Genomic DNA, 18,366 nt, shown 5'->3' with positions numbered 1-18,366 from the left:
GGGATGGGGGGTGGTGGTGGTGAGAGAAGTCAACTGTATTAAAGCTCTGTTGCCAGCAATGAAGTTTCTTGGTTATATTAAATGAAGTACAGGCAGCCTTGCTAAGGCTCTCTTCTTCTTTATATCCTCCCCCTTTTCTCCCCCTTGTACACACAAGTGCAGCCCTCTTTTGTAACCCATTAATGAAAAGTCGGAATATTAGAGCACTCAATTAGTTCCACTGGGCTTGAGTAAGTGATGTTTTAATTAAATTTGCCTGGTTTCTCAGTAAAGTATCATTAAACATGACTTTCCAACTCTCTCTCTGGAGCGTTGCTAAGTTTCTTAATCCCAGGAGTGCTGACCTCTTCCAGAGGTATGTCTGGTCAAGCATGTCTTGCAGATCCAAGGGGCACTATTAAAGGGGGCTGCTATTACCCAAGGAAAAAAGAAAAAAAAAAAAAGTCATGTTCTCATTCCCTTTTTCCTTTATGCTTCCAGAAGGAGGGACACAAGCAAGCCTTTGCCTTCAGGACCCTGAAGTCAGGGGTTTAGCCACAGGCTGCTTGAGATCCAACAGTGCAAAACTATGGGAAGACAGAAAAGGAGAACAAGAAAATTCCCCCCTAAAAATTTCTCATCAGGCAGTATTCCCCTTTGAAATTGGTTCCCTTCATGAAGGAACCATTCCTTAATTATTTTCACACATCATCATCCCACGTGTTTTGGTCTGCACAGATTATCCACACAGTTTGGAAGGATCCTTGTCACCTTGTTGCTGCAGGGTTCAAGTCCAGACCTACCCCAAGACATGGTATGCCTGCATCCCCGAGACTGTTTGGGATGCTCTGCAGAGGTCTATGGGAAGTGCGTGGACTTTTCCTGCTGCTGGCTTGCTTGTTTTGGAAGTCCATGCAAGGAATGGCTTTGCCCCTTAGGCAGTCCTGGCAGGGATCTCAAGGGCTGAGCATGCCGTCTGCTCTGGAGATGGGTTCTCCTTATCAAGTAGATGTTTGCCCAGCTATCATCTGTCTGAGGAACTTCACAAGGTATCACGTAACGTGTTATCAGAGCACACCACCCTCTTCTTTGCTGTATCTCCATTTTACAGAGGGGAAATTGAGACCCTGAAAGATTAAGTGACTTGCTAAAGGTCACACACCAGCGTAGCAAAGCAGAGACTTGCACCCTGGTCTCCTGTTGCAGAGCCGGTGTTTGCAAGCACTGCCAATCCCATCTCATATGGTTCCCACTAGAAAACATGACACCAGTCAACCTCCAGAGTTTGTTGAACAGGCACCTTTAGTATGAATCTCTGTTTTTTCAACACTCTGAAAAACTGTCTAATAATTGCTCATTTTGATGAGGCAAATCCATATGAACTTACTGATTCAGTTGGTGCGTTAAAAAAAATAAGGATGCAAAATGCATCCTTTATGTGGTTTCTTCAGAGGTGCATTTGCAGTGTGAAATCTAGCATCATGCTTTAATTGAGGTACAAATCAAACCTAGCAAACAGCCTCTCTGAGACCAGCTCCTGACTTTGTACGTACAGATCAGTTTGCAGGGCCAGCACTAGTATTAATTGCTCCAGGTTATGACAGGTAGGAATGCACAGGCATGCTGTCTGGATTTTCCCCTCCTTCCTTCAGGCTAAGATTGGCTCAGCCAAAGTCTTTCTAAGGCCTGGAAATCAACACTATGGAGAAAAGTGTTTGCTCTGTCCCATAAGTAATCTCAGTTAGTTGTTTTTGCAGAACTTTCTCAGCATGTGAAGCATACTAGGAATACAGAAAATTACTTTAATGTTCTCAACTTAAAGTAGGGTTATGATATTCTATGTTTCTTAAGTGTTTGTATTTTAAATCGTAGTTTGCTAAAATAAGAGTTGCACAGAAGGTTAGTGGCAAGGGAAAACTTCTGAAAAAACAGTTTGAGATAGGCTCAGTAGAAGAGCTTTTTAGAACAAGATAGAGAAAGGAAGAGAAAACAAAGGAAAAGAAAATTTCTAGCAATCTGTGAAGCTCTTATACTTCAGCCACTGGCGATGACCAGTGTTAAGGCAGAAGTCTTTGAGTGGTTTGGGCACTGTGAAGAAATGGCTGTCGTCCAAACCAAATATTAATATTTGAGCTGAGACAATATCTAAGCCTACTTAAGTTGAAGGAGGATCTGTATGCCGAGGATGGAAGCATCTCAAAGCCCTGTCTGAAGCCAGGCTAGGCAAGGGCAGGCTTTTCCTGGATGCACTAAGGTTCATCTGCTCCCTCCTCTCCCCCGAACCATGGCGAATGGTTTGAAGCCTTGGAGCCGCAGACCAGCCATGACGACAGCGGAGCTCAAACCGAGGAATTCCCACGGCTGCGTCCCCGCTTCGGACTGCTGCTGCCCAGACGAGAGTTGTCTGAAAACCACCGCCGGAGCCCCGTGACCCAGCTGGGAATGAATGGGAATCTGTCCTCAGCATTTCAGCTAAAACACTGAGAAATTGTGTGTTGCAGCATGTCTGAGACTGATCATTACAGGGGCACTTAGTCTGAGCTTCGTAGCAAACCATTGTTGTGAGGAAGGATTACATGTTGCATAGCAATGCTCTGCTGTGATCCCTTTTCCCTATGGCTCTTATAAAGCCATTTGGGCGGGTGGTCCTGCAGTGCTATCTAATTTCCTCAGAGCAGCAAGCACCAATAAAGATGGTTCAGTCTTGCTGTATCATAATTGTTTTCCTCATTGTGCTTTTGTCAGTATTTGCTATTCTCACGACAAGATCAATGGGGGGTTTTGTTCCTAAGTCAAACGAACTAATTTGCTTACAGAGCTTTATTTTCCTCCCAAACTGCTGTCCTATTTGTGAGACTGCCAGAGCAGGTGGTTATTCAGAGGAGAGTGGGAGGACATAATTTCAATGTGTGATGCTACCCCTGACCCAGTGGTTGTCTTTGTTCAACTTCTCTTTCATGGTTTTGTACAGCATGTAGCGCACTGAGGATTCAAATGCACTGCTATGTTGGTGCTCCTCTGAGTTACCGTCACTCTGCTGACGTGTGGTAGTTGTAGTGTTTAAGACACGGAGCATGAAGTATTTTACAATTTAGATTTAAGTTAATACAAGCATGTGGCAAGATAGAGGCACACGTGGCCACTTAGCATGGTGTGCATGAAATATGGTTATTAAGTGATGGTGTGAGCGTGCAAGAGAGGCTCAAGTCTATGTAGGATGGAGCCAGATCAGGCTCTGAGCTGTGTGATGTGTCTCAAACAGGACAGGGGAGCTACCAGTGGCTCTTGAAATAGCCGGTGTTAAAGTTTTGTTCTGCCTCATGCATCCTAGACTTTTTTGTTAGCAAAAGCTAAGTTATTCTGGCCTGGAAGTCCCTCCAGGTCTAAAAGCGTGATGTAGGCATCTTCCCATTTATCCCAGGGCTTGGCCAGAAAAGGCTTCTCCAAGCAATGTGCTGGCATTTCATTGGAATAAGCCTGAGTATTCTGTAAGGATGAGATGGATTTAAATGTCTCTGACAGGACCATTCAACAAGAGGAGGAAAGTCTTTGTGGAAGCTGAGGAATGAGACAGGAAACAGAGGCTTTGCCAAGATTCATGTTGGCTGGTGGGTGGTGAGGGGGCCCGTAGGCAGCAGTGCTCCATCACACGTTGCCTTGAGTAGCTGCATCGTGACTGACAGCGGCAGGGGAGGCTGTCTGGGGAAGAAATTTTTCTAGGATTTTCACCATCGCTGCCTCATAACATTCTTGAGCCCTTCCCTGCCCTTCAAGGAGGTTTATGGGGCGGTTGGGATGCACTGCACTTGCACAGTGGCCATATGAAAATCCACGTGCTGGATTTCATGAACTGGTCCATTCTTAAGAATGGAAACTTTTTGTGCTTTTGTTCACCAGTGCACGACACCTAAGATCTTCCAGCCACTGGTCAACAAGGAGCTAGAAGTGGGTCAGGAAAAACAAAATGAAAAGCAACAATAACAAAACCACAACAGCAGATTGGGATTCATTAGGGGCTTTGTTCTTCACTATTTAAGTCCAGGTAAAGAGAATGGGAATTGTTGTCTTAGGGCACCTGTACAATTTGGGATGCCCTGGCAGTTAGGACACAGCATGTATGAGAGACCTTTATGCTTCTGGAGAGGCATCTGGTGGCAAAGTGCAATGTTTCAGTTTTACAGGGCCTAAAGTAACTTTAGATGCTAATTTTTAGACACCTGAATTGCACCCAGAGGGTGGGATTGTGCTCACAGGTTCACCTATATAAATTTAGGCATCTCCATGCGAGCGGAGTCCCTAAGCTCCTGTTAGCAAGTGGAGATGTGGCCAGAACAGTCGGGAGAAACTGGCGAGCTGTTCAGCCAAGCTTGTGCAGGTGTCTGCAGTGCTGCAGGATCCCCTGCCTGCCTTGGCTCCAGCCGGTCAGATGGGAGTTTAGAGGTGTTTCTTGAATGTAGGCATTTAAAGTCATATGTCTGCCTCGGTGAGGTCAGCCCTGGCTGGATGGTGTGCTTCAGGTGCCTAAACCTACGTGTCTGTTCCTACTTGAAGGTCTCCCGCCATCTGCTAGCTGCCAATCCATCAGGATGTGGATTTCCAACACGTATTGTGCCGCATGTACCAGCCCCGTGTGGGTGCTTTGGATACACTGCACCTGCAGCATCAGCCCTCCCCCTGGGCTCTGGAGAGGTGGCTCCTGACAAGAACAACCCCCTGCTGAAGTTTCCTTTCTGCATTTCATGACTGTGCCTTGTTCAACCAGCTCTAAATCCAGCCAAGGCTGTGCACAGGAGTGTGCGTACCAGCCGAGACAACTTCTGCTGGTTGCTTGCTTTCCCATCCTGCACAATGGTGGTCGTCTCCTTTTCCAGGTGGAGCAGATGCAAGTGGGTGTTGGGGGAGGTGGAAGGGTTGAGAAAAGCCTGAATGGATGAATGACTGCAGTGTGTAGCCCTTCTGCAAGTATCTCAGCAATTTTGCCCAGTTTGCTGATGGTCTGGGCGTGAAATCAGGTATGGGAGCTTTGTTTCACATGAGCTCAGTTCTCACTTCTAGACAACCAGTGAAATGTGACTTTATACGAGGGAGAGCATGGGCGAGTTGTGTTTTTTTTTTTCTTTTTTTTTTTCTCGGTGTTGAAATGTGTTCTGTACGCTCTTGTCTAACATTGTGGGATTTCTTGCAGAGTTGGCTAGACACTTTGGCACGCAAAGCGTGACAGCCCCTAACCAAGCCGGCCCAGCTGAGTACTATAAGCAGTAACACATCTCTCTCTGTAACCCGTCACTTGTTTGAATGCTACTGTGTATTATTGGATTGCATTTGAAAAGGTCTTGGCTGTCACAGGAATGAAGTGTGACCATTGGCCAGGCTTTGCTGAAGGCCGTATTATGCATAGTGTCTTTCTAAAAATGTCTCTGTAATATCAGGATTGGGCCAGACCCCAATTCTGAGTCCATGACCTATTGCACATTTGTACATGGTGCTCAGCAGGACTCATGTAGCCAAATAATTAAGAACCGGATGGTCAGGAAATGGATTGGAGCCAGTCCTCTGCTGTCATGAGGCCATAATGTAGGCAGATGCCATAATGGGCAGAAGGGGGAGATTTTTTTTCTTTTTTAGGTACCGTAGATGCCCAAAGGAAGGGCACTTCTCAGCAGTACCTTGTCAGGAGGCAGCTCTATAAAACACGCTCTGTTCTAACTTGCTATTTTAAGGGGTGGTTATACCTCACCCATTTAAAGTCAAAATGTAAACTATTTTAGGGGGAGGGAGAACTAGAGCTATAAATATCTGTTTATAATCTGTGGGCAAAATGCAGGTTATCTGTGACCGACCAAACAACGTGTCTGCTCTCATGTTGCCCACGGAGGAGTCCCAGTAGTAAATCCCTCTGGAGAAGGTGGGGGAGAACATTCAGATGCCATTTAAAGGAAGATGGATATGCTTTTGTGCCAAAGAGCATCTTTATTGCTACCTCTCTTGAAAAGGATGGAGTCCTTTGTTAGCAGCATTCAGCTTATGGGCTTGGGGTTCCTTATAGCACCTAGGGAGCTGGTACCAGCTCTTGCCCTTGTGAGTTATCCCCATGCAAGATCTAGGCGTCTTCCCATATGGAGGCTGACTTGCTTATGCTTTGGGAATGTCACACACGGGTACTTTCTGATATCTTGAAGAAATTACTTTCCTCCTTTAGGGATCTGTGAGATGAGCCTTATTCCTAGCAACAGCACCCACTGCAAGTATTTGAACATTGACATAATAAAATATAAAACTAGATTAAGAAAGGATGTGAATCAAACCTTGCCCTTGGTATTTGTAGTCAAGAGGTGCTGTACTGGGTCTGGCTACCTGGACTTGCTGAACCTTTCACCCAGGTGTCTGTTTTCCATTCCTTCACATCTTAAATTTTTGGGGAAAGAGAAGGCACAGAGGAGACTGACACAGCCTTGGCTTTTACTCTGTAAGAAAACGTACATTGTTAAGTGCGTGTTTGGTCAGTAAGCAATGGCACTCTTTCTAAGATATGTGCAGGCTTCTTCAATGCTAGCAGGAAAAAAATTGTCATCTCCTTTACGACGTGCTGCCACACTGCAGAATAGGATCTATTAGGTGGATATATAGGATAACAGGATATATAGGTGGAAGCTACCTGTGTGCTTCTGGAGCTGCTGGTTTTGGTAGAGGCAATTCAAGATCTTGTTCTCGAGGGCTTATATACTTTTCAGCTACGTAAAGGCTTTTCCTCAGTTGCAAAGTGAACTGGGGGGATGCTATGCCTAGCTGTTACTGTTGGAAACAGCACAGTTTTAACTGCATTTCCACTGAGCCTGTGCTGCTAATTTGAAGCTAGCTACATGGGTTTAAGTTGGCAACCTGAGTGTTGGGAAGAAGGTTCCTGCTGTTCATGCTCATGTTCCGGAGCACATGCCACCACCTGTCTGTGTGGGCTGCAGCAGCATCTCCCCATTAGCTATGCTAAACCAACTCACTTTTGTTGCATCTTATCTCCATGTTCTTATTGAAATGTATAAATAGGTGTTAAAATATGTATTGATCTCTATGTAAGATGAGTGCAAGTACTGGACAGTCTTTGCACTTTCACTAGTACCATTAACTATCCAAGTAAAGCAACATTCTGACAGGTAAGTGTCATTTCCGGAAGCTGAGACTCTTCTAAAACAAGTCTTTCCTGTAGTGTGCATTTTTTGTCTTCTTCCAAAAGATAGTATTTGAGTTGTCATCAGCTCAGTGATTCAGGAATGTTCTTCTAGCAAATGTTATTTTATTTATTTATTTATTTATTTTTCCTCTGTGCCTTGATTTGTTTCCCCACAACTGATTTTCTTCTGGGGCTGTGTGTGTCCGCAGGTCATCAAAGCTGGAGTGGAGACAACCTGTAAGTGCCATGGTGTATCTGGATCCTGCACTGTCCGAACGTGCTGGAGGCAGCTCTCTCCATTCCATGAAATAGGGAAGCAGCTGAAGCAGAAGTATGAGACGTCGCTCAAAGTGGGCAGCACTACCAACGAGGCCACGGGTGAAGGAGACATTTCCCCACCCAAGAAATCCATCCCTGGTCACAGTGATCAAATCCCAAGGACTACGGATCTTGTCTACATTGACGATTCCCCGAGCTTCTGTCTGATGAGCAGATACTCGCCTGGGACTTCGGGAAGGAAATGTTACAAAGACAAGAACTGCGACAGCATCTGCTGTGGGCGAGGGCACAACACGCAGAGCCGGGTGGTCACCCGCCCGTGCCAGTGCCAGGTCCGTTGGTGCTGCTATGTCGAATGCAAGCAGTGCACCCAGAGAGAAGAGGTTTACACCTGCAAAGACTGACGCGTCTCCTGCCTGATGGCAACCCTCAGTGACGGGCGATCGTGATCTATGAGAACTACATATGGAGACAAACAGGGTTTGATTGACCTTCTGGGATCTGAAAGCTATGTCGAGACATAAGCACTTTGTAGGGTACAGGTGACCCAGCTGTGTTGCTGTTTTGTTTTTGTTTTGTTTTGTTTTCCTGTAGACTGAATTTTAATGAGGTCCAACCATGTGGAAATAAGTGCCTGTCACACTGGGGTTAGACACCAGTTGACCTTCAGCTTAGTCGTCCACGCAGTTTGACAGATCATTTATCCTTGGAACATCTTGATCATTTCACCAATCCTCCATGAACTTATGGGCTAATGTATTCTCTGGAATAAATAACCTATATTACTTTATTCCTGAAGCTTACCCAACAGCTTAGAGAGCTGAACAGATAAGATAGAAAGATCTTTCTGCTTTGAACGCAGTGGTACGGGAAGTGTTCATTTTTTCCCTTCTGAAACTGGAGAGAGGTGTGGGGTAAGCAGGAACAGCCCTGATTGTTCCTCTAGTGGAATTTCTGCACATCCAGCAAACAAGGCTCTAACAAAGAGACTCACTTGGAGGGTAAGCTTTTTAATGACAGCTCCGTATCCACATGCTTTGATCACCAAATACAGCTCCAAAAATGTCGGGTCCACCATGTTGCGGATGGCAATGTGTCCAAGAAAGAGGTTGGGAAGACAGTAGAAAACCAGACGTGCCTGTCCCTTTCAGTTGTGTTATTTTTTCATACATTTTCTTCAAAGCAGTTCCTTTTTATTTTAAGACTATTACTGTCTTAAATTTTATTTAAAAACAAACAAACAAACCACTAGATACATTTGTTTTATTTTCACTTTTGTGCATGACATTTTTCTGTCCTCTTCCCACCTCTTGTTGATTGATTTCACCCTGTGGAAACTGCTTCAGAAATCTGAACTGGAACTTTTTTGTTTTATGTCAGCTGAATTTGGACGTATTTTTGAGGAGGACAAGAGAAATTCCAGTGCATCTTGGAAGGCAGTGATGTCTTGCATTGTTTAGCAGCCGTTTTGGACTGGATCGGACCTTTGGAGGATTCAACTTTTCTTTACTAGGTCATCATTCCATTTACCCTAAACCATGGCAGTGGTACATGACACAAGCTGTATGTAGTGAACCCAATGACCTTAAGATTTTTTTAACCACTAGATTGAGAACTGTATTTTAAAAATACAACTGCTAAATTCTAACCAACTATTGGATTCGGAACAGCTAACTGACAGAGAGACAAACCGTCAAGTGGCCAGAGAAGCCAAAAATCAACTGCAGTGGTAGATATATCTCTGATGCTGTGAAATAGATGACGATCTTCAGCATTTCTTTTCCCTTTGAAGAGGATACTTACAATCCAGGACTTGACGCGGCAATACCCTTTAATCATATAAAAGTGCTTCTGGGACTGGAAGCAGCCAGTGAATGCCTCAACGAAGCTTTCTAAGGAAACACTGGAGAGTGGAGGGCATTGTATTTTATTTTTGATAGCAGTTTTTGATTGTCCAGTAGTAGCAATTTCCACCAATTTTCTATAAACCATTGATCTGGTTCTCAATGGAGGAAAGCTGGCTGGAGTTCTTCAAGTAGTAGTAGATGTTGGCCAAGCAAAAAGAGGAGAGCAGTTTTCCAAAATGGACCATTATTTTTACTTTTTTTTTAACTTTATTTTTTTCTTTCCCCAAATAGTAGCCACTAACATTTAAGCTGTTTATGTGCATCTACTGGGAGGAGAAAATATATATTTTTTTCTTGGTAACAAATAATTGCAGCCCAGCCTGGCTTGTTGGCATCAAATCTGGAGGTAGAGTACTGGGGATGGACTTTTACGAAGTTACTTTTAGTAGTGCTATGGTCCTGGAAAGTAAAGCATACTGGCTCTTTTTTTGATGTTTGTTTATTTGCTGTACAATTCTGGAGGTTGGGATAGTGCTGTAGAAGGAGTAATCCACACACAGTATTTGTCCCTTTCCACCAAGGCAGAAGCACAGTGGAGCATCCGACGCAGAGGGTTTGCAGGAAGGTCTCGCGGCTTCTGGGAGATGCACTGCTTTGAAAGTCACCCACAAGCAGTTTATCTAATGGTTTAAAAAATAAACTGACTAGAAAACTATTATTCAGTGTGTGCATGTGTGTATATATATACACACACGCAGACACGTAAATATATATATATAAATATTGAACAAACATTTATTTATTGTAAAGCCCTTCAGAAGGACCTTCTTATGGTTTCAATGTGGTATTATGTTAAATTCTTTCTCCCTCTCTCTTTCTTTCACACACATGTGCAAGCTCACTGTTACATTTGTGTGTGTGCTAGAATAGCTCTTCCCCTCCAAAGTAAGGCGGGATCCAAATGTGCTCAAAACATGAGGATTTTTGGGTCTGAATTACTATTTCTGGCCTCATTCTTTTTTTAAATGTGTGTTCTTAATTAAAGAATGGGCTGCAATTTATGTGCATTATTATTATTATTATTAATTATTATTATTGTTATATTTAAACCATGGGCCTCATTTTCCTTCTTTTCACTGGTGTCTCTGTCTCTGTTGACCTTGCTGGAGTAACTCCACATTGCACTGGTGTGAGAGGAGAATGAGTCCCTAGATGCAGAAGAGAGGGCAGTGCTGGCATGGAGATCGTTGCAGAGAAAATGCCTGTGTCGGATGGGATAGGATAGCTTGGTGTGTTTGCAGAGAGAGAGGGGTGGGCAATGAGGCAGACTGTTAAGGCTAGACTAGAAGAAAGAGGCAAAGAGTGAATGAACTACTGAGTGAAAGAGCTCTTCTGTGTATTATAACTCACGCACTGAAGCCTGGATGCTTTCTGTAAGTATTTAAAAAAAAAAAAGAAAAAAAAAACACAAAAAACAAATTGTATTTATGTTAATGTGGATATATTACTTGCCTGTTATATATTGTAAATAGCAAGGTTTATTCTCCTGTGGTTAAAAAAAATATATAACTAAATAGTAGCGAGGCACATGTGTTAAATGTATAGGCAGTGTATAAAATATACTAACACTCTGAAATCAGGAGAACTTGTCTTCTTGGCCTTTTGACCTAGGGTGGTAAAACATATGTGGGTTATTTCTCTTCTCCCTCCACCTTGTTGTGTGTGATTTTTGGGGGGCACGGGGAGATGTTTAGGTCCAGCATTTTCCAATGTTTGCCTTATCTTTGAATTAAGAATGGGGAAAAAAAGCCTCATTTTGGAAAAAAACAATGGAGCTTGAGTAGCGTGATGCAAGTAGCAGCTGGTAGAAATGTTGTTAAACCCTCTCAAAACCCTTTTGAGTGCTTGGTCTGGGTTTTCTGTTTATGAAGGTTGTGTTTTGGAATTTAATTGATCTGTGGAGCTGTACAGGAGCTTCTGCTTGTGCTGCTCCACATGCACCTTCAGAAAACCCTGGATAAGAAAGTTGAAGTCCTCTGCCAGACACTGAGCTGTGTCCTGTAAAACCCTTTTGCTTCCAGCTGTTTGAAATTGGATTTTTCCAGAGAGGCTAATTCTACTGCCACACCATTGGATCTCCAGTGCAATTGACTGAAATTGCCCATTTTTGTAAAATGACAAGAGTTCATTTAGGCTCTAAATCTTTCATGGTGCCATTTCATTAAAAAAATAAAACAACAACCAAACAAAAACCAAGTGTGAAACAACTTCCCCCCCACACACACTCACACCCTGAGAAAGTGTTTTTTGTGGCAGATATAACTGGAGAAGGATGGATTGGTGTAGGGGAAGTCTCTGGTTTCTGATTCCCTTTTAGCCCCTGTCCCCCCAAAATGTCAAAGTGTTGGTTCTCCTAAGCTGATCCAGCAAGACTTGCATGATCAGTTTTGGGGTGGGGGGGTGCAACCATTATTTATATAACTTTTTTATTAATTTTTTAAAAGAGAAGTTAGCTGATGGAAGAATATTTTTATTGAATAGTGCATTTAGTTATGTCAGAAATATAAAAAAAAAAATATTTTTGTAAACAAGGCAAACTGAAAATGTTTGCTGTTTTATATTAGAATTTTCTATTAAAAGAAATAAAACCCCACACAAATAATTGTTGCACCCGTCATCTGTTTTTTAACAAGCTTCTATTCTGTGTGACTGACTCATATATACCGGATGTGGAGACGTGCAAAACAAGTCCTAAACATTACGTTCTCATTGTCTTCCAGCTCGCAAATGACTCCAGTTAGTGAAATGTAGGCTTTTTTTTTTTTTCCCCTCCAAATTTTATTTTTATTCCTGACACAGAAAATGACTTGTGGAGAGTGACAGGCTTCAAGCTCACACTTTTTAGTTGTGTTTACTGGTCCTGGAATAGCTTTGACTGGAGGAAAACCTAAATCTATTCACAATAACTAGATATTTGCCATTTATCTCAGTTGGCCTGGGAAAAAGACTCTTAAAAGTTAGATGGAAAAAAAAAATACCTGAGTGCATGGGAAGGTTAAACAAAGAGGACCAAATTCCAGGCTTGATCTAACTGAAACAATTTTTATCATTTTGAATGGGGTATTGTAACACTGGGGAACTGGAACTTGGTCTGCTGCAGTTCAGGAAGGCTGTTGTTCACCTTTGGAAGCTATGATGAGCTATGAACCAACTGTTTTCAAGAGAACTGCTGTGGAGATCTGGGCAGGGGAGAAACAATTTCTGTCAATTTTTCATGGTTGGCCAGCTCATATGCATCTGCCTTCCTTCAGCCCAGGTCTTGAATTTTTTTGTTAGTGACTTTTCAGCTGCCCTACTTTAGCCAATATATGAGAAGAAATTAAGTTGGTCTGGCCCATGGTAGGGTTGGATGAGAATCCAGATGAAGGGGCAGATTTCTCAAGGGTACTTTCATGGTGTAGATGCTGCTTAAGGTAATTTTCTGGTGGATTATAGTGCCTGTGAAAAATTCCTCAGTTGCTGCTGCAGTAAAATTAGGTCTATACTGTGCTTGCTAAAACAGGTGCAGCAAAGCTCTGCATTCCCGGTCTTTTTGGCTCTGCATGCACATCTGGTGGGGTGAGTCTGGCTTCCATGGCCAGCTTGTCCTGGTTGTCTTTTTTAAGGATGCTAACTAGGTGATGACTTTTGAAGAGCAATATTTTCGTGCAAAATGACCAGTGTGTTTTATGACCATTACTGTCCATGTAACTCAAAGGAGGCTTAGTGTAGCACAGGATCAGCCGTGTAGAAATCTAGTTATTGCTAAAGCAGTCAAGCTTAGGGTCATGATTATCAATGAATATCTTTTCAATCCAGTTGCCACTGATAAGACTGGATTTGGCCAAATTATTTTAGAAACTATTTTAGAGGTTCCAGGAAACAGAATATGTCCAAATGGAAAGGAGAAAAAATAAATAAAAAAATCTCTAGTATTTGTGGAAGGAGAGGAAAAGAAAATGGATATCTCAAGCATATTTTAGATCTGGCATTATGGTAGGCTTCCTGTAACTACATTTCTTCAGGGGCAGGGTACGAGAAGAGTGTAAGACCATAAATGATTCAGACACACGAAAATTCAGCAGGGTAGCAGAGGACACGTCTGAACAACACATTTTTCTCAGTTGTTGCTGAATGTTTTCAGAAATGGGAAAACCCTGCTCAGCAATATTTGACAAGGTGACCCAAAGGGACAGCAGATCCCCCTCCTTCACCCAGTTCTGCTTTCACTGGGGAGTTGCTCAGGAAAGTCAGAGGTGCTGACATGTTTGGCATTGTGGGGCATTTGCAGTGGGCCTGGAGTCATCACCCCTTAGCTAAGGAAAACATTAAAAGCTTGGTTGTCCAGGCTTTTGTCTGTTGGTATAAGCAACTCTACAGGTGTATTGGTCAGTGTGGAGGTGCCAGTTTCTCCCAAATGACAGCAAAAGGAGATAAAGCACAGGTGAGAGAGGCGGAGATGAATTGAGGCCTAAGCAAGGTCATTGTGGAAACCCTGCCAAGATCCCCTTAGGCATGAACCCATCCCAAAGCACAATCACCAAACTAGCATGGGAATTTTCCCTTGTTCCACCCACCCCACTGTGGTCTCTAACAGTGACCTTTGAGACCTGAATGTAAAGTCTAGGATTTGTTTTGCACACTTGGGATGGCATTTCCTTTTAAAGGGAGGTGGGAATACTAACATGAAGGATTAGTGTATTTCTTTTTTTTTTTCCAATGTCTTATGGGAGCCTAAGTTATTTTTCTCTACCTCATATGTACAGCTTGTAGGTATAAATCTGATTCTGAGTGACTGTTGAGAATGTATTTAAGTTATTTAACATCTTTGTATAACAAAAAAGCCAGAACAAATGAAACAATAAATGTATTTTAAATTATACTTGAAGCGTGCTCCTCTTTCTTCACATCTGTTGAAAAAGGTCTAATTTCAGTGGTTGTGGGAGCCCCTGCCCCTCCCTCAGCATTACTCCTCACCACTGGTCCTGCAGCCAGCCTGTACCTGTGGCTAATGCAAGCCTTAAAAGGCTGGAAAGGCTATCAAGGAAGCATGCTGCCCTAGATTCCAGTCTGAGGTCCCATATCCTTGTTTATTTGGGCTCATTCCAGGCTGCCCCTCTTTGAAAGCCCTCAGGATTTCAGGAGAAGGGGTGCTCATGACCGTCGTAGAAGCAAGCGTTCTTCTTTTCTCTCAGGAAAGAAATCCTTAGCAAGCCTAGCCTTGGGGACACTTAACCCAAGTGACCTCTAAGGTCTATCCATTGTAGCTCCTTGAGCTTGGCCTCCAATCACAGCCAACCTACTGCCTCACAAGTCAAAACATAATTGTCCTTGTAATATCATCATTGGTTAAAAAAGTGCCTCTATCCCAATTTTGAATGATGTTGGAGTGACCCACAGCTAGGACAAAACTCCATGCTTCCTTCTCTTCCCCCCTCAGATCTTCTACTCTGCATGAAACACCTCACAAACGATGATCAGGTTCAGGACTGCTACAGGCTGCTCTGGCTGGGGCCAGTTGCTGTCCCAGTGTCTTGGCCAATACAGTGTTAATTGCAAGGGGCTGATGAGCTCTGTCAGCTTTTCATGGGATTGCCTTGTCATCGTATTGAGCTGGAGAAGCCACGGTACCTTGGCAGAATGTCGCTGTCACGATGTGACTTCAGTTCCTCTGACTGGAGCTCAGAATGAGGACACTGCCAAATATAATCTGTCTGAATGACAACAGTTCTCTAAAATTCATTTCAGTTGAGCTTTAAATATCCAGAGACTGTTGCTGTTCCTCTCACAACCTACTGACATGAACGTGGGCGATTTGGCTTTGCAAAGCCTCTCAGAAACAACCCCATGCCTGTATGTATATGCATGCAATGAAATGATGCCTTCTTGTGCTACAGCTGTGCAGAGGTTCACAGATGTTGCTTTTTTGTGAGGATGAGGAGAAAGATGAGAAACCAACCAGTAGCAACCTGAAGTCTAACTCATCAAGATGTTTAAAAAAATCAACCAGACAAAAACAAATCAAACCAATCTAAACCAAAACCAAGCCCTGGAACAGACTGAACTTGTGGCTGAGAAAATATTATTGGGAGAGTAGGTGGTAGGCTGTTAAGAAGCTATTTAGCTTACTGGGCTGCTGTTTTTTTGAGGCAGGATATCAGGCACCAGCACCCTTGTTATCTCATTTTCCACTTTGGTGGAGCAATCACATCCAGGCCTTTAACCAAACCTTTAAGAAATGGCTCCTTAGTGCTTTTGACACTCAGCATTGCCTGTCCTCGGAGATGCTGATACTTTCATCCAGTATTTTGCTCATGTTTGTGCATTATGCACACTACTGCACTTTCTCACAGCTTATTATCTATAGCATCTACCTAAGGAAAAGTGCATTAAATTAGTCAGATCTCTGCACAACCAATGAGCCTTCCACTTCTTGTTTTGATTTGCTTTGCTTTTTAAAAAAGTTTCAGTTGAAAGCTTCCAGTGCATCAACATCTGTAATAAACAAGTCCTGTAGGAAGTGTTATGTCACCCTTGCAGGGCATCAAAATGTGAAGTCCTGGTGGTTTTGCATGCATCAGCATCCTAGGGTGCTCACCATTTTATACAATGATCTGATGAAGGGACTGCATACACTGAACAATGTTTTCTACTTTAAACCTGATGTCTGAGGGTGAACAGAAGATTCATCTGCTTAAATGCAGGTATTTACACTGCAACTGGATACACAGGGGCTGGTCACCTCCTGTGCCTTTTATAGTCAGTGGATAGCCAGTTAATGAAGCTACTGGAGTTGGGACCAAAATTCCTCTTTTCTTATAAACCATTAAACACCTTGCTTTGATCTTCACCATCTCCACTCACTGATGGAGAGCTGACGTGTCAAAACTCACACTTAGCCACATACAACCCCATCCAGAGGAGTGCCTTTACAAACATCCAAAAGCCCATCCTTCTGAGCAACCTCCACGGATCACCTGAGCTAATGTGGTGCAGGTGAGTTGTACACAGAGCTGTTAGTTCCAGGGAGACCACCTGGAGGAGTTGTATGATGACAGCATTGAGCAGGGGCCATATCCATGAAGAAAGAGTTGAGGTAGGCAAAGGATAGTTAGTCTACATGAGGTAAGGGATGGAAGGATGGACTTACTCCCGATATACTTGCATGAATCAAATCATTTGGTCACAGACAGAAATGAAAGGAGGAGGAGTTTCCAGGACTCACTTTCTGTTGGTCTTACAAAACTTGCACAGTGGGTGTTCCTCAGTTGGCAGTAGACCAAACCCAACAGGCAAGCATGACTCTTGTCATGATGAGAATGATCAGCACGAGGCCCTGAGGAACCTGGCCGATATTTTGTTTGATATTTAGCCCAGGCGGTTTTTAAGCAAGAAGAGTGGAGGACTGGAGGTGATAGGGTTGGACATGGGGGATCCAGGGAGCTACGTTTGGTCTACATCCCATCAAACCCTGCAACATACCTCCCTGGCTTCTTCAACTTCCCATCTGACCTTGCATTACACTTCCTGCCAGTTGGGTAATGAGAAATCGCAGGCTTGAAACCTCACAGCCAGCCTCCGCCAGACCCTTAAAGAGCTGCTAATGTGAGTCGTAAAGCCGCAGTAGCCTAGGATGTAACAGCGTTTTGACAGCTGTTCCCACAGAGGAAGTGGGTGAAGCTAGAATGCATATTGTAAGAATATGGGATTAAAAAAAAAAAAAAAAAGTATCAAATGAGAGTCTACGCCTCCAAAAAAATAAAATGGGTTTTCTTTCGCCTTCTCTCCCATTGCTTTCCTTAAGGCCAATGCTAGGTCTTCACAAGAAAGTGGTTTCAGCCTGCATCTGTGGATGTGCTGAGCAGCAGGGAAGCATGAGAACAAATTAAATCCATCAAACAACAAAAACGTCTTTAGCCTAGAAAGAAATAAAGACTTGCCTGAACCTCTTACAAGTACTGAGAGCAGCCCTGCTGAACTGAAAGTAACCCTGCCAAGAAGGACTTGGGGGTATTGGTGGACGAAAAACTGAGCATGAGCCAGCAATGTGTGCTTGCAGCCCAAAAAGCCAACCGTGTCCTGGGCTGTACCAAAAGCAGTGTGGGCAGCAGGGGAGGGAGGGGGTTGTCCCTTCTCTGCTCTGCTCTCATCAGACCCCACCTGGAGCCTGCGCTCAGCTCTGGCCCCCAGCACACGAAGGACAGGGACCTGTTGGAGTGAGTCCAGAGAAGAGGCATGAAGGTGATCTAGGGGCTTGGAGCATCTCTGCTATGGAACCAGGCTGAGGGAGTTGGGGTCATTCAGCCTGGAGAGGAGAAGGCTCCAGGGAGACCTCACAGTGGCCTGCCAGGGCCTGAAGGGGGCTGCAGGAGAGCTGGGGAGGGACTCTTGGTCAGGGGTGTAGGGATAGAACAAGGGCGAATGGCTTTAAGCTAAAAGAGGGTAGATTTAGATTAGTTATGAGGAAGAAATCCTTCACTCAGAGGGCGGTGAGGCCCAGGCCCAGGCTGCCCCCAGGAGCTGTGGGTGCCCCATCCCTGGCAGTGCCCAAGGCCAGGCTGGATGGGGCTGGGGGCAGCCTGGGCTGGAGGAAAAGAGAATTATAATAATGGGGGGACACATTCTATACAGAGCGTCCCATGAAGCAAGCAAGCAAGATGAAAATCTGACTGTTACAAGGACAATAAAAACAAAAAATCTAATCACTGAGAGAAGAGTTGGCAGAGTCAGGTTGTAGTTATTGATTCATCATCACCATTAACACAGCTCAAAGCCCACAGGTGCTTTCGAATCACAGATGTCCCACCTGAGTTATTTAAGACAGAGATGTTATGTCTACCCTCTTTTTGTCCAAGTAGAAGTACAGGCACAGGGTTTGAAAGGTGAAAGAGGCCTAGAGAGTAGCTGTGACATACCCAAACTTATGTCTTGGTTGTTTTGAGAGCTCAGCCAGAACGAGTGGTAAGGGCCATCAACTTTGAGATGTGGAGTTACCACCAGTGGCCAGGACTAATATACATGCCACACTTCGGTGTTTATATTCTGCTTTTCTGCAAT

The 18,366-nt window shown here is 43.8% G+C and overlaps 1 protein-coding gene across 1 annotated transcript in view; it reads left to right on the top strand.

Moving 5' to 3' along the window:
* The window catches only part of WNT9A (Wnt family member 9A), a 56,071-nt gene extending 41,880 nt beyond the window's left edge, over window positions 1–14,191 (top strand). The window contains exon 4 of the mRNA XM_080579619.1: window positions 7,354–14,191. Coding sequence (XP_080435745.1) covers window positions 7,354–7,827 — 474 coding nt within the window. The 3' untranslated portion in view covers window positions 7,828–14,191. The remainder of the gene's footprint in view (window positions 1–7,353) is intronic.
* Window positions 14,192–18,366: the final 4,175 nt, after the last annotated feature.

The sequence above is a fragment of the Anser brachyrhynchus genome, assembly GCF_964034855.1.
Source record: "Anser brachyrhynchus genome assembly, chromosome: 2".
Taxonomy (NCBI): Eukaryota; Metazoa; Chordata; class Aves; order Anseriformes; family Anatidae; genus Anser; species Anser brachyrhynchus.
This window is presented reverse-complemented; position numbering and strand designations above follow the sequence as displayed.